At 40.3% G+C, this 15,794-nt stretch overlaps 2 protein-coding genes across 3 annotated transcripts in view; both read left to right on the top strand.

Moving 5' to 3' along the window:
* The window catches only part of LOC139913075 (rho guanine nucleotide exchange factor 10-like protein), a 43,530-nt gene extending 40,953 nt beyond the window's left edge, over positions 1-2,577 (top strand). For both annotated transcript variants that reach the window (XM_078288118.1, XM_078288119.1), the window contains one exon: positions 182-2,577. In XM_078288118.1, coding sequence (XP_078144244.1) covers positions 182-828 — 647 coding nt within the window. In that variant the 3' untranslated portion in view covers positions 829-2,577. The remainder of the gene's footprint in view (positions 1-181) is intronic.
* Positions 2,578-8,764: 6,187 nt separating this feature from the next.
* Positions 8,765-15,794, top strand: part of igsf21b (immunoglobin superfamily, member 21b) — a 33,602-nt gene continuing 26,572 nt past the window's right edge. The window contains exons 1-4 of the mRNA XM_071901012.1: positions 8,765-8,825; positions 12,076-12,188; positions 13,918-14,039; positions 14,762-14,880. Of these exons, the coding sequence (XP_071757113.1) occupies positions 8,765-8,825; positions 12,076-12,188; positions 13,918-14,039; positions 14,762-14,880 (415 nt within the window). The remainder of the gene's footprint in view (positions 8,826-12,075; positions 12,189-13,917; positions 14,040-14,761; positions 14,881-15,794) is intronic.

The raw sequence follows: 15,794 nt of genomic DNA, 5'->3' as shown, positions 1-15,794 counted from the left end.
TCTACTTAGTGATAGGGAATTCCCAATTAATAAAGTAATGTCTGCATTTATGCTGAGCTTTTACCATAAACTCGCAATCTTTGTCTTTCCGACATCTCCACAAACACGTAAGTATTTAATGACAAGCATCATGTGTCAACTGTGACAACGTAGAATAAATGGAAATTGTTCTGTTCCTCAGGTAAAGGAATGACGTCTTTGAATGCTCACTGTGGTCCAGTTGACTTTATGGTGTCGACCTCCAGCACCCTGTCACCTGACATGTTCAGACGAGACTCCGTCTGCAATGGCAGTGACCAGGGCACTGACGGAGGAGGAGGAGCAGGAGGAGGAGGAGGAGGAGGAGGAGGAGGAGGAGGAAGAGGTAAAGGCGATGTGGGAGGAGACATGAAAGGAGGAATAGGAGGAGAGAGGCCGGAGCAGAGCGACTCCTCCCAAGACTCAGAGGCTCACCCATGGAGGGAGGACAAGCCCAAGGGTCTCCTGCTGCAGTACCGCCTCCACTCCACCTGCCAGCTGCCCGGGAAACTTCTGACAGCCCAGCCCGACCAGGAGCACCCAAAGGTCCCCCTGGAATCGCCGGAGCACGGCCCGGAGGATTGCTCCATCTACGAACTGAGTGACGACCCCGATGTGTGGGTGAGGGGACGGCCCATAGGGTCGGGCAGGGGGTCAGAGGCCAGGCGCAGTAAAGTCACCTCAGCAGCTATCTTCTCTGGTGGGAGAGGCTACCGCAGGATAGGGGAGAAAGCTTCAGCAGCCAACTGCGTGGACTCAAGTGAAAGCACACTTATGGTTTGGCAGCTCCCACTAACTCTCAGCCAATGACAGGCTATCTCGATAAGATGCAGCACCTCTCCTGACCTACACGCTGATCTGACTGGCTGGAAAATCTGTAAATCTAAAATGGGTTATTAGACAAATTACATTACTTCTAACCATGTAAAATGTTTTAATTAAAATATTGCATTAAACTGATTACTCCCAGTAATTGGAGTATTGGTATGCATGTCAATGTACTCAGTTAACCTGTTAAGTATTGGAGCCAGGCATCTTAACCAGCTTTGTCATAATCAGAGTATGAACAGGTAATTCTAACATAGTTATGACATTTACATGCATCGGCCCAAAACCAGGTTAGTAACCGGGTAAACGACGGAATTGTCTGTGCATGTAAACATAGCCAGGAGCCAATATGGTCTGTTGATCAGCATGTGTTGAGCAATGGCCATGGTAAGCTATGGGGCAATGTGCAGATCATAATACTGATTGTATTGAGCAGTCCTAGGCCCAAATACTATTTAAGAGGCACTCAAATACTTTTCGGAGGGATCAGTTTTACTCATAAAAGTGCAAATCCTACCCCTCAACACTGCAGGCACAGAAAAATAAAACCAACAGTAATAACATAGTAATATAATAATAGTAATAGTAGTTATGTTTGAAAGAGTTTTAATTTCTGTGTGTAGACCAATGTATGGTCACTGCTGCTGTATCTCTCTTTAGAGAAAAAAGGGAACTGGACTCACACCGTTTCTCATAAATCCATACTGTAACTGTGTGCAAATTTGCAACACAGCATATTCTCTATAGACAAAATCCCTTGCCTCTTACCATCCCTCATCTCTTACTGTGATGTTTTGGATGTTTTGTGATTGATGTTGATGTGAGTGATGTTGAGTGATTTATTGTGCATTTCAGTAATTGTGAAGATGTGAAGAAATGAAGGCGAGGCACCACAGGTGAATAGGGAAAAAAATCCCTTTCATCCCATTAGAAAGAAATTTTATACGTCGTATGTGGACACAAATACAAACACTTTTTGTAATATGAATTTTAGTTATTTTGTTATTGTATTCAAATTAGCATTTTTTTTTTTTATGTGTGAGAATTAGAATGCTTTAAAATGAGTGCATTTTTCTTGTTTTCATTCTGATGAATAACTAAAGACTTAGTCATTTACAGATGGATTTGTAATTTTTTTAATTATTATTGTTATTATTTACAAAATAGTGTATGTGTAAATAGTGTATGGTACAAATGTCAGTTTCTTTTGCTACATACAGTGTAAATAGTGTATGGTACAAATGTCAGAATTGTTTTGCAATTTTTTTGTGTTAAATACCCCATAATATAGTAATGACAAACAATATCAGAAAAAGGCTCTGTAAATTACTAACTACTTTTGTTAAGAAGTAGCAAGTCAAATTTGGCGACCATCTACAAGTTAAGTTGAAAAAAGTGTTTTGCATACAGGGAAGATGTCATTGTGAGAAAATAACCTTTCCAAACTAAATTTGTGCTTGGGGTACTTGATGCTTCTGTGATAAAAAACAAATTAACTATTTATAGTTGTTTTGATGATTGTTTTGTGTATTTTATCAAACTACAGTACTTATAGACACAAAATATTATATCTAAAAATGTACCAATCCAGCAAAGTCCCCATTTCACCTGTGTTGCCTTGCCTTGATGGTAGAAATGTTGTAGCCATGCTGGGTGCAGCTGGACTCAGTATTTACACTGGCACTTTTACTTTTGAAATAAAAGATGGTGAATGCCCCCTTTTATATCAAACATATTTGTGATATATGAATTCTTTAGAGAGAGATTGATGATGAGAGTATGAGTATGCCACCCATTAGAATTTGGGAAAAAAAATAAAAATGTATATATATATATAGCTGCAAGTAGCAACATAGGCAGCTGGGGAAACCTATGCCATTTTTCAAATAAAAGATTTAAGTATTAGCACCATATACCTTAGCTTGCTAATTAGGTTTAAAATGGGAAGTTAAGTGATTCTAAAAGCCTATTCTGTTACTTATCAAGCAACATCTAAAGACATTTGAAAAGTTTTTTTATTAGAGCTTTTTTTTGTGTGAAAACAGTACCAGCCTCCTGTTAGCATTTTTTTTTAGCAATGTTAGTGCAAGTCAATGGGGTATGAAACCATTTCTCTCAAAACAGCTTCCACCCATTTCATGCACTTTGGTAGCAGAACTACTTGAGAGGATTTGTATGTATTTTGAAAGTAATTGCTTGCATGTTTACTGTCTGCGACTCTCAAATTAACAAACTAGATTCAACACCATGGACTAGCAGTTAGCTAGCAGAAATGAAGATTTCAGATGTGTAACTCAAATGGCTGATTTTCATTGAATTTTTAAGTGCAACCATTAGGTATACAGTATACATTATTTTTGACCAGACCGGACTTCTCGGCAAAGTTTGAACTGTTACAAACCTGAACTGATCTGAGTGAGAACCTGTCTCACGAAGCGCTCAACATAGTCAGGTTATCTTTGCCTTAGCCAGCTTCACAAAACCTAACATTGGTGTCATGAAGGTGGTTATCAAGTGGCTCTGTTAACCCAGGATTTTCCAATCCATATGAGCTCATTCATATGAAAGGGGCGTGATCAGTAACAAATAGCCAATCATATGCAACATGGACAGATCTAGATCAGTCGATTTGGATAAGATAAGATGAAACTATTGATCCCTGTGGGGAAATCAGGTCGTTGCAGCGGCAAAAGTAATATGATTCAGCAGGGAAAAGTATATAGAATATAAGCGCACAGCTAGAATATAAAAAGAAGCAATAGAAATAGTAGAATATAATAAAACAATCAAACAATAAAAGCCATAGACTATAAATAGGCCTAATTGTGGAATTGTTTAGGCCCTAATATATACTGCTGACATTGTCAACACGTTAAGTAGCGTAGACATTTAAAAGTGTGTGTCAGAAAGAAATGGTTTAATATCATTCTGAAATTTTACACACTCCATCTACTGCTAAATTGTGTCATTTATTTTCATTAACATTGGACATTTATTAAGTGAGAATTTGCAGTGGATGCAGACAGTATCATTTACAGGGGAAACGCCTAGTTATTGGTAACTAGGTAAGTAAGGTACTAGGTAACACTAGGCTATATCAGCATTATCATATCGGCATAGTGTACTGACATGAAAAATTAGACTGTAACATGAGTAATCAGAGGGCATCATACAATGAACTATTACTATAATACCTAATATAAAAAAAATAAAACTTTTATGCAGTAGAATAAGATTGATTGAATTTATTATAGGCAAAAAATAATAAAGAAGAAATTAGAAGGCAAGAAGCAGTATGGCCAGCACACAATATTACATTAAACAAACATTCAAACATTATGCAGACATGCAGTGCAGAACAGGCAACCAAACAAAATAATAATAATAATAATTAAAGCTGCAAGCAGCGATGATCGGGCCCTCGCACTTCGCGCACGTCGGGGTGTGCCGCAGCCGCGGCATCGTTACTGGACACTGACCTGTCGACGCGGCTCAGAATTTTCAGTATATAACGTGTCATTTCCTGTGTTGCCAGTAGGTGGCGCTATGACTATAACTGAATATTGGCATGTCGATGTCTTCAGCCGGGACTCTCATCAAACATGTGAAGTTTGGGGCAGATTTGACCATGTACAGTGGAGTTACAAACCACTTCCTGTGTTGCCAGTAGGTGGCGCTATGACTATAACTGAATATTGGCCTGTGGATGTGTTCAGGCTGGGACACTCATCAAACATGTGAAGTTTGGGGCAGATGTGACCATGTACAGCCGAGTTCCAAACCACTTCCTGTGTTGCCAGTAGGTGGTGCTATGACTGTAACGGAATATTGGCCTGTAGATGTGCTCAGGCCGGGACACTTATCAAACATGTGAAGTTTGGAGCAGATGTGACCACGTACAGCCGACTTACAAACCACTTCCTGTGTTGGCAGTAGGTGGCGCTATGACTATAACTGAATATTGGCATGTAGATGTCTTCAGGCCGGGACTCTCATCAAACATGTGAAGTTTGGGGCAATACAGTGGAGTTACAAACCACTTCCTGTTTTGCCAGTAGGTGGCGCTATGACTATAACTGAATATTGCCATGTCGATGTCTTGAGGCCATGACACTTAGCAAACATGTGAAGTTTGGGGCAGATTTGACCATGTACAGTCGAGTTACATAGGACTTCCTGTTTCGTGGCGAAACATGGAAATTCGACGCCTCGCCATGACCACGCCGTTGGACGAAAACTCAAGCTTATCATAACTTTTAATCGTCAAGGTCTGTTATATACGCTGAACAAGTTTGAGGTGGATCCGATTAACCTCCTAGGAGGAGTTCGTTAAAGTATGACCCCTGTAAATGGCCAAAAATGCCACAATAAATGCAAAATGGCTGACTTCCTGTTGGGTTTAGGTCATGGCAGCCATTGACCTTTTTTTTAAGTCTGGACATGATACATGTGCCTGGCAAATTTCGTACATGTAGGTGAAACGTAGCGCGACGGGTATTTATTTGAAATTTTGTAGGGGGCGCTATTGAGCCATTTTGCCACACCCATGTGCAAGACACATAAAATATAAAATTTTTCAGCACTTGTGAGGCATGTGCAAAGTTTGGTGAGCTTTCGAGCAGCTTTAGCCCCTCAAAAATGCGATTCATTGGAGGGAAATATAATAATAATAATAATTAAAGCTGCAAGCAGCGATGATCGGGCCCTCGCACTTCGCGCATGTCGGGGTGTGCTGCAGCCGCGGCATCGTTGCTGGACACCGACCTGTAGACGCGGTTCTGAATTTTTTGTATATAACGTGTCATTTCCTGTGTTGCCAGTAGGTGGTGCTATGACTATAACTGAATATTGGCCTGTGGATGTGTTCAGGCTGGGACACTTAGCAAACATGTGAAGTTTGGGGCAGATTTGACCACGTACAGCCGAGTTACAAACCACTTCCTGTTTTGCCAGTAGGTGGCGCTATGACTATGACTAAATATTGCCATGTAGATTTGTTCAGGCTGGGACTGTCATCAAACGTGAAGTTTGGGTCAGATTGGACCACGTACAGCCGAGTTACAAGCCATTTCCTGTGTTGCCAGTAGGTGGCGCTATGACTATAACAGAATATTGGCATGTAGAAATGTTGAGGCCAGGACTCTCATAAAAAATGTGAAGTTTGGGGCAGATTTGACCACGTACAGCCGAGATACAAACCACTTCCTGTTTTGCCAGTAGGTGGCGCTATGACTATAACTGAATATTGCCATGTCGATGTCTTGAGGCCATGACACTCATCAAACATGTGAAGTTTGGGGCAGATTTGACCATGTACAGTGGAGTTACAAACCACTTCCTGTTTCGTGGCGAAACATGGAAATTCGACGCCCCGCCCATGACTATAACTGAATATTGGCCTTTAGATGTGTTCAGACTGTGACACTTAGCAAACATGTGAAGTTTGGGGCAGATTTGACCATGTACAATGGAGTTACAAACCACTTCCTGTTTTGCCAGTAGGTGGCGCTATGACTATAACTGAATATTGCCATGTCGATGTCTTGAGGCCATGACACTCATCAAACATGTGAAGTTTGGGGCAGATTTGACCATGTACAGTGGAGTTACAAACCACTTCCTGTTTTGTGGCGAAACATGGAAATGCGACGCCCCGCCCATGACTATAACTGAATATTGGCCTTTAGATGTGTTCAGACTGTGACACTTAGCAAACATGTGAAGTTTGGGGCAGACTTGACCATGTACAGTGGAGTTACAAACCACTTCCTGTTTCGTGGCGAAACATGGAAATGCGACGCCCCGCCCATGACTATAACTGAATATTGGCCTTTAGATGTGTTCAGACTGTGACACTTATCAAACATGTGAAGTTTGGGGCAGATTTGACCATGTACAGTGGAGTTACATAGCACTTCCTGTTTCGTGGCGAAACATGGAAATTCGACGCCTCGCCATGCCCATGCCGTTGGAGGAAAACTCAAGCTTTTAACAATTTTTCATCGTCAAGGTCTGTTATATACGCTGCGCAAGTTTGAGGTTGATCCGATTAACCGTCTAGGAGGAGTTCGTTAAAGTATGAACCCTGTAAATGGCCAAAAACGCACAAAAATGGCACAATCAATTCAAAATGGCTGACTTCCTGTTGGGTTTAGGTCATGGCACGTATTGATGTTTTTTGTAGGTCTGGACATGATACATGTGCCTACCAAATTTGGTACATGTAGGTGAAACGTAGAGCGATGAGTATTTTTTTGAAATTTTGTAGGGGGCGCTATTGAGCCATTTAGCCAAACCCATGCGCAAGACCCATAAAATATGTAATTTTTCACCACTTCTGACGTGTGTGCAAAGTTTCGCAACTTTCCGAGCACGTTTAGCCCCTCAAAAATGCGTTTTTTTTTTACAAAGAAAAATAATAATAATTCCTTGAAATACAATAGGTCCTCGCACCGGACGGTGCTCGGGCCCTAATAATAATTCCTTGCATTTCAATAGGGCTTCGCACCGGTCGGTGCTCGGGCCCTAATAATAATAATAATAATAATTCCTTGAAATACAATAGGGCTTCGCACCGGTCGGTGCTCGGGCCCTAATAATAATAATAATTCCTTGAAATACAATAGGGCTTCGCACCGGTCGGTGCTCGGGCCCTAATAATAATGATAGTAATAACAATTTGGATTATAGATAATACTGTAACTACAAAAGTTTCTGTACAGAAATACAGAAACTTGTGACAAACTTGTAATTTATTACTAAATCCAAAATGTATTGGCTTGCCTTATTGATGAACATATGACTCAGTCTACCATAACTGCATTTTGTCTGGCCCTAACTGTTGTCACTAAGTGGACAGCCCATGGCCCTGCCACTGAACAAAGGCTTCACTTGACAATAAGGGCAGAATTCAAATATTATTTAATAAATGTAATATTGAAGATAAAATTCTGAAAATTAAGCTATGTTATGAACACAGTTTTGGAATTTTAAAAAAAATAACTTAAATAAGATTAGTCAATTAGTTAGATTTCCCAATGACTTCCATTGTGTACATGACAGCTAGCCACATTCAAAATTTTGTCAAAAATGAATTTTTTGAGATCTAATTCTAAAATCTACGTCATCTACCATGACTTAATTGTGTAAATTATTTTCATGAAGATTGGGCATTTATTAAGCGAGATCTTGCAGTGAAACCATTTACAGTCAGACATTTTCCTTTCGCTGTAGGCTTATTTTTTGATGAAATTTAAAACCTTAAAGAAAAATTATTTGGCTATGTATCAAGATACTATACACTTGTTGTGGTAAAATTTGAACAATGTAAAAGTTGAAAGAGTTGGAGCCTGGTGGACACAATTTCCACTAGGTAGCAGTGTACAAAAGATTACTCTTACTTGGGCCTAAATTTATTTAATTTATAAACTAGCTGCTAACAAATTATAATCCAGCAGAATAGGATGTCTCAGTAAAAAAGAGAGAGATTGAGAGACATATAGGTAGAGGAAGAGAGACAGAGAGAGAGAGAGAGAGAGAGAGTGGTAGAGAGAGGGAGAGGTAGAGATTGAGATTGAGTGAGAGGCAGTGGTAGAAGTAGAGGGAGACAGAAAGAGAGAGGGAGAGCGAGAGATAAGTAGAGATAGAGCGAGAGACAGAGGTGGAGAGCGAGAGAGAGGGGTAGAGAGGGAGAGATAAAAGTAGAGAGGGAGAGAGGTAGGGTTAGGAGTAGAGAGAGAGAGAGAGAGAGAGAGAGGGGTAGAGGTAGAGACAGAGCTGCTGTAATCCTCCCGCTATAAGCCAGAGCAGCAGTGTCAGGCATCCTCAGTGTGAAGGCTGGAAGATGAAACGCTGCCGACGTTCCCCCGCTCTGCTGACAGATGGAGTCTCCACCATCTGACCACCAGAGCCCAGCAGGATGACTGCTCTTCTTCCCCTCTGCCTCCTCCTCTCTGCACATATTCTCACTTTAGCAGCCGGTAAGTGGAAGCGACTATTTGCAAGGAATAGAGTTTACCTTCTAGGCTGATCTTCATGAGGTAAATTCCTAGTAGCATAATTTTTATTTATCATGACATCACTGGTTACAATAGACATCCTGATGCATTTCTTTCATAAGTTGTGGATGCTGACGTAAAAACTTTCTATCATCTTTTGCTACCTTGGCATTAGTTTGTGGTTTGTGGCTGTTGGGAAATGTCCAAGCTGAAGTCAATAGTGCAATTAACTTAATCATGCTTGACTTGAGGGCGACTCATTACTCACATTTACCGCAAATTAATTGACAGGTTTTGATGTTTGTGTTTTAAATAAACCCACTACACAGGCTTTTCCTATGGATGATCAGGCTATTTTTGATGGCTCCAAAAGAACACAAGATTTCATATAGAGAGAGTCACATCAACTGTTTTTGCAGCTTGATGACGCGGCTTAAAAGCTGCAAGAGATGTCATCTAGTAATAGTTACCCAACGCTGTTTTGAGATTGATTTTTCCCGAGGGATAAAGCCCATTGTCTGACTCTGACCCGTATTGCTCAAGGTAATCTGTGCTCTAAAATGATTAAATGCTTGCTTGCTATTCAAACCACCAACAAAGTACATGGACTTTAACCCCCTGAAGCAAAATTCGCATATTTTATTTCTATGATCTTGGGCACGTCAAGTCTAGATTTGGGATCATGAATGAATCCCTCCCACTGCTAGAAGCCAGAGCGCTAAGACACCCAGGCGACACCCACGACTGACACAGTGCACACAGTGACCGTATCCAGGGGGATTTTATGGAGATAGAGTTTCTTTTAAAACTATAATAAAAAACAGTGCATGTATATTCAAGAAAGGCAACCAGGCAAAGTCCCAAACCAAAGAGAATCTGCATTTTTGTGAGTATCCACTGGAGCTTTTTTTCTTTATTGAAAAAAAACTTGGATTTAAAACACTAGGAATCCACAAAGTTTGTTTAATAGAGTGTCAGTTGTGCAGCTCCACATTCTGTCTCTTTATGGATTACAGAATAGAGTCAAAGTTTTCTTGTTCTCTAGCTTTTGGAAACAGTTGCTGATGTTAGAAAGATCAAAGGAATATCATATGCGAGTTCTCTTTTTAGGAGGGATTTTGGCTGGAAGTTTCACAGCTTGTTAGCCGGACGACAGATGTTTGTCATGGTAGTTGTTCTGAATATGGAACTGAGCTGTGTGATCAAAGAAGGGTATTAACATGAGGTGAACCTCTAGTTATTTCCCCACAGAAAGCAGCTTTCATTTTGATGGACATCCATCTATTCATAATACACCATGAAGCAGGACCAGTTGAATTTTTTTTTAGCCTTTCCACTTGCTGCTAATGTAGTGTGTCTGGTCTCTCTTATTTGAGAGCAGCCAGCCGCTCTGCCTTTCTCTCGGGGGAGAAATTCACCAAGAGAAGAGAAACGTGGCTCAGACAAGCCAGTTTTATCTCTCATGGGAAAGGGAACAGGAGAAATGGAATAAGAAACACTGTAGCCCTCTATGAGAACAGCTTGTATGTACAATCTGACAACACAAGCTACTGAATTGTCCCTCTTCTTCTTCTTCTTCTTCTTCTATGTTTTCAAGTAAAGCAAATGCAGCCATTCTCCGAGGCTACATCTCTGCTATGCAGGGACAGTGGGATCAGTCCTGAATATCTAATTTCAGTAGCACTAATCTAACTCCAAAACATGGTTTCTGTTAGACTCAGTCCAGTGATTGCTTTCTGTTGTTTACAAACTACATTATGAATCAGTTATCTTGTCTGACGGCTTTTATTTTGTCATTTCGATGCTATTCAAATATGTGGTAATCTGTCCGCCGTATTGTGTGTGTGTGTGTGTGTGTGTAGACCAGACCAGAGCTTGGCAAATGGCTGACTCTTTGGATGAAAAGCTGGAAGGGGGATTAAGAGGAAAAACATGGGAAAAATAATCTGTAGGCTGCCTGACGTCATGGTGTGGAGGTGGGGCTGTCCATTATGATACAGCAGATTACACTGCCTCTATACAAAGTGATGGGCTCAGAAGGCTTGCTTTGGCCCGTCTTTATCTCTCAGAGGGCAGCGGTTCAACTCATGGTCAACGCTCTCACCATAGGTGACTAATCCCAAACCGAATACAAACATAAACACTAAATCAGGCTCGCTGTTACGTAATCTTGATAATTATTTCATGCATTGCAATTCACTGCTTTGTAAGCATGCATTTGTGCATTAACGTCACAGATTGTGCCACATAAGTCCAAACATATCTTTAATACCCTGGGCGAGGAAGATAGTGTTGGTCCTGTTCTCAAACGACTGTGCAGGGGATTAGTGCATCTGCGCTATATGAGCTTTGTATGAGTTTAGTAGACAGGCTATCTTTTATTTCACACACATCTGGTTTAATAGCAACAACTGATGCCGAGCCACTAATCTAATCTGCAATAATAAAAGAGTAAAATGTATCTTTTTCCTCCTATTACATTTACTACCACCGGCGAAACATAAAGGACCAAGATTGCCATGAAGAAATGTATCAACTGCTGTACATTCCTGCTTAATTTAATCACACCTTCTCCATGTGAGGTAGTCACAATCCCTTACAAAAAAAAGTCAAAAAGCACATGTGCATTTGGACTTGGCTTTTTTGTAAGGGATATTAAAGTGCCAATGAAAAATCCACCCGTAAACACTTTAAACAATTTCTGGGCTACTAGCAACTCAAGATAATTTAAACTTTTTGGTTTGATTTTCTCACAGTATCAGTGTGCTGCTGCTATGAATACCAAGACAGCCCGCTTGACTACAGCTTTTTAAGATCCCTGACAAAGGTGGCACACGAATCAAACACACACACACATACATCAACACCGACATAATCGTATGTTCAGCATGAGTGTATGCATGTATGCATGGATGTATGGATGTTATGATGTATTGATGTGATTTGTATGTTTTTGTAGAGTTTTTCTGAAAGGGTTCAAATCTGATGTGCAAATCCACCTTGACTTTGCTTTGACATCTCCATAAAAGAGTAAGAATAAAGTTAAAAGACCATACAACTGATAAGTGGCAGTAAGTGTGATTGTCAGTTGCTGAATGCCTATATCAAGTCCAGTAATGCTTTCCTGTGAGTTGGTTAAAAATTCTGAAGTCTCAAATTGCATTTCCACACTGCTGTGTTAAAGTCATAGAATGTAATAAGACGTATAAGCAAATTCTTTTTTCTCCAACAGGTTATTTAACTGTCGTTATTGAGCCCCTCCCTCCTGTTGTCATTGGAGACACAGTGACACTCAAGTGCAATTTCCGAACAGATGGCAACCTCCGAGAGATTGTGTGGTTTCGGGTGAGCGCACAGGTGAACCTAATGCAATAACAGTTACTTGCCGAATTCCCTCATTCTATGGTTGAAACAGTGATGAAATTCCCTCCTCCTTTAGCCTTAAATGGATGTTTGTAGTTTGTTAATGTTAAGTCTATTGTCATGTAGTACATCTTGTCTTGTAGTGTGTTAATGTTTAGTCTACTGTCATACAGTACGTTTTGTCTTGTAGTGTGTCTACACTGGAAGTGAAGACCTGTACGGTTTTGTCATGCGTCTCATAACCTACTCGTTAGATTTGTGATGCATTATAGAGTATTATGACATTTTTTGATGCAGTTATTATGTAACTATAGTGTGCTTCAGATGTGCATAATGACTTATAGTGTGTTCTAATCAACAATTCAAGTAAAATGTTACTGTTATTGTTGAATGGTATTTACCACCAATTTCAAATGGCCATAAAACATACTTTCTAATCACGAAGCACGTTGTCCCAGGAATCCCAGGAAACTGGACTCGTTTTTAAGGCATAAGCTACCAGTCAAGATGCATTGGTCATTTTCAATAGGCAGGATTAAATACAACAAAGAGAAATATGCATTAAACCTATTGGTTCCCAATATCCATACCCTTACACCTTTAGTGTATTTGGTGTTATTATTAAGACAAAAGTACGTCAATTATGTTGACTTCAAAGTCTCAAAATGTCAAAACATAGTCGTTACTCACCAAAATTTCACAGCGTGGAATCACTTGTCTTCATCTTCTTTGGTGACGCATAGTTTATATGTACTGAAAACAGATGGAATTGTCAGAATGAACGATAGAAAATCAGATCTTGAATTTGGTCAACAACTGCACATGCACTTAACCCTCTTCTTCAGCTGCTGTTGACCAACTGCGCATGCACAGTTTTTGACCAAATTTCGCGTTATGAGACTTTGAAAGTTGATCAGTGGAAAAATTAATAGACTACTCCTACAAAGCCAAGAAAGACTTCCTGCGTTAGACTGAACTTGGAGACGAGTAGAGTGGGTGTGGGAGGGCGAGGGGCGGCCTCAAAGCAAGCAGTGAATCAAAACAATTGTGTTGTTGTAATTCCTTGCTCAGCCACAGGAGACTGGCTCTCAACAGAGAATGTGGATTGAGGCTTTAAGCCTGAATGTGGAGTAATGTGTCCTCCTGAGCATCATTAATTGAAACCAAGTGTTTATTTGCTGGAGCTTGCAATTTTGAGAAGCTCATGACATGTAGTTGTGTTTCATCAACACTTTAATTAAATCTATCACTCAAATCAAAGTGCACATTTCTTGGAGGAGGAGAAAAAAGTACTCCCTTCAAACCCAGTGCACAGACAGCAAGGTTGTTTACTGTTGAGATACTACAGGTTTAATGAATCTCTCACATCAATTATATTAGATTAAATTGAAGACCTGTCTGTGAATGAGAATCTTCACTTTTGAAACCCAAACCTCTAAATGGGACAATACAAACCCAGCCTTACTGATCAAAGTGTACAAACTAAAGCAAGTGCACTGGTTGTTGAGGACAAACTATTTCAGCCACACTGGGGCTTTAGAACCTGGATGGAGGTCCATTTCTATTAAAATCAGCTCAAATGTTTGAATTCCATAACAATAGATGTCTGGGGGAAGGATTGCAGTTTGCAGTGGCTCATAACTTAATTTCACCCTGGTTATGGGTGGTATATTTCATCTATCACTGACATTTATCTGCACTCCCCTCACAGGTGGTAGAAGGAGGCAGTGCCAAGCAGAAAATCTTTACCTATGATGCCATGTACAACACCAATTACTCCCACATGGAGGATAATCACAGGCGAGAGGACCTGGTGTACCAGTCAACTGTCCGGTGAGATATTGTGGTGTACTGTTGCAAAAGTTTTTTTGTTTTTGATTATTTTTTGGCATTTTCATCTTTATTGGACAGTTCAAAGTAGTGCTGGGCCAAAAAGAATGAACGAATCATTTTGAACGAATCATTCTTGAACTTGAAACACACATTCTGTAGTGGTACGTACTGGTTCCTCCCACTTCGAGTTTTCATCAAAGCTGATTAAACGATTGAATGATCGCCATGTACCTTAACAAACAAAGACATCACTTTCAAACCTGCTCTTTGAGCAAGCTGTTCATTTGAGTTTTCGAGTTTCTCTTTCAAATCACTATCTGCACGCTGTCCGAGACGAGTAGCATCTCGAGCGTTCGATAGGCCTACTACTTCCATGTTGAGTCGAGTTTGAGTATTCAGTATATGGGTTAAGTACGTACTGAAACTCGAGAACCTGAATGAACGGCTCGCTCAACAATGAGGAAGTAGTACATTGTTATCTGTATTTAAGTGAAGGTTCCTCTTGTACAAGAGAAGTTACTCTCAGTGGGGTAAAGATATTGCTCTTGATTGAATCGATAACGACTCTATTACAGCATTTGCTATGTTGAAAGTCCACACTTGGTGGTCAGACCAACTGCTGCACAAAAAGTAAATGGTTATTAAGTCAACTTTCAGCAGCTTCCAAAATATACAGTACAAGTAAAAATCCCCTATAATCTTTGTTACCATATACTGAACAGGCTTCCTGAAGTCCAAATGGAGGATGACGGCCTGTACGAATGCCATGTAGGAATCTACGACAGAGCCTCCAGAGACAAGGTGGTTCTAGCGTCAGGCAGCATCATCCTCACTGTCATAGGTAGGAAAGGAGAGGGATGTTCACACTACTGCACACAACTTGTTATACTTTATATTAGGGATGCACCAATCAATGCACCACCAATCATAATCAGCCAATAATGAAGGTCATTGGTGATTGGCCGATCATTGTTTCAGTTGCCTGGTCACTTCACTCTCCTACACATCGAGTTAGACGTTGCACGTAAGCACCTCATGCTGCATTCCATTGTACTCGGAACTCAGAGAAAAATGACTTCTGACAAGGAAAAGTGCAACAGAATGGTCGTTCAAGTCAGAGTTCCCAGTCGGAAATTTGGGCAAGATCCATTCCGCCCGAGTTCTCCGACATAAACACAGCTGACGTCACCATAGTAAGTAAACTGAATTCCCTTTGCATCAATTTGTACTTAATAAAACTTGATTTTACTTGATATGTAGTTTATGAAAACGGTTATGAAAACGTGTTGTAACAACTTTGTACTGTCCATTTGTAACGTAATTCAATTGACTTGTGCTTCGTTACTAAATAGAAGTCTTTGCTAGTATGAACTACCCTACTAATGTTGCTAGAGCATTGTCAGATAGCTAACTTTAACGTTAGAGGGTGTTTTCCCCAGCAGACGCACTGGAACGTATTTAGATTGGAAGTCGGTAATACAAACTCAGAAATATTGACTCCAACTTCCAATGGAATGCAGCATCAGCCCCAACAGGAAGTGAGGACGTCATACGGACGCGTCATATCAGCCAGCGCTACTTGCTACTTTGCAGAAGTAAACAAAACAACGTGAACACTGAAGATGGAGGGAAACAATAATTTGAAGCAGGACCTACAGTTTGTACTCACAAAGTACTACCTCAGATTGACATTATATCATTTTTTCTCAGCTCAGTTTGTTTGCCTGACATTTTCAATTAATAATCTCAATCTTG

The sequence above is a fragment of the Centroberyx gerrardi genome, chromosome 14, assembly GCF_048128805.1.
Source record: "Centroberyx gerrardi isolate f3 chromosome 14, fCenGer3.hap1.cur.20231027, whole genome shotgun sequence".
In the NCBI taxonomy this organism is placed as follows: Eukaryota; Metazoa; Chordata; class Actinopteri; order Beryciformes; family Berycidae; genus Centroberyx; species Centroberyx gerrardi.
Note: the sequence above shows the minus strand (reverse complement) of the source record. Positions and strands in the feature narration are given on the sequence as shown.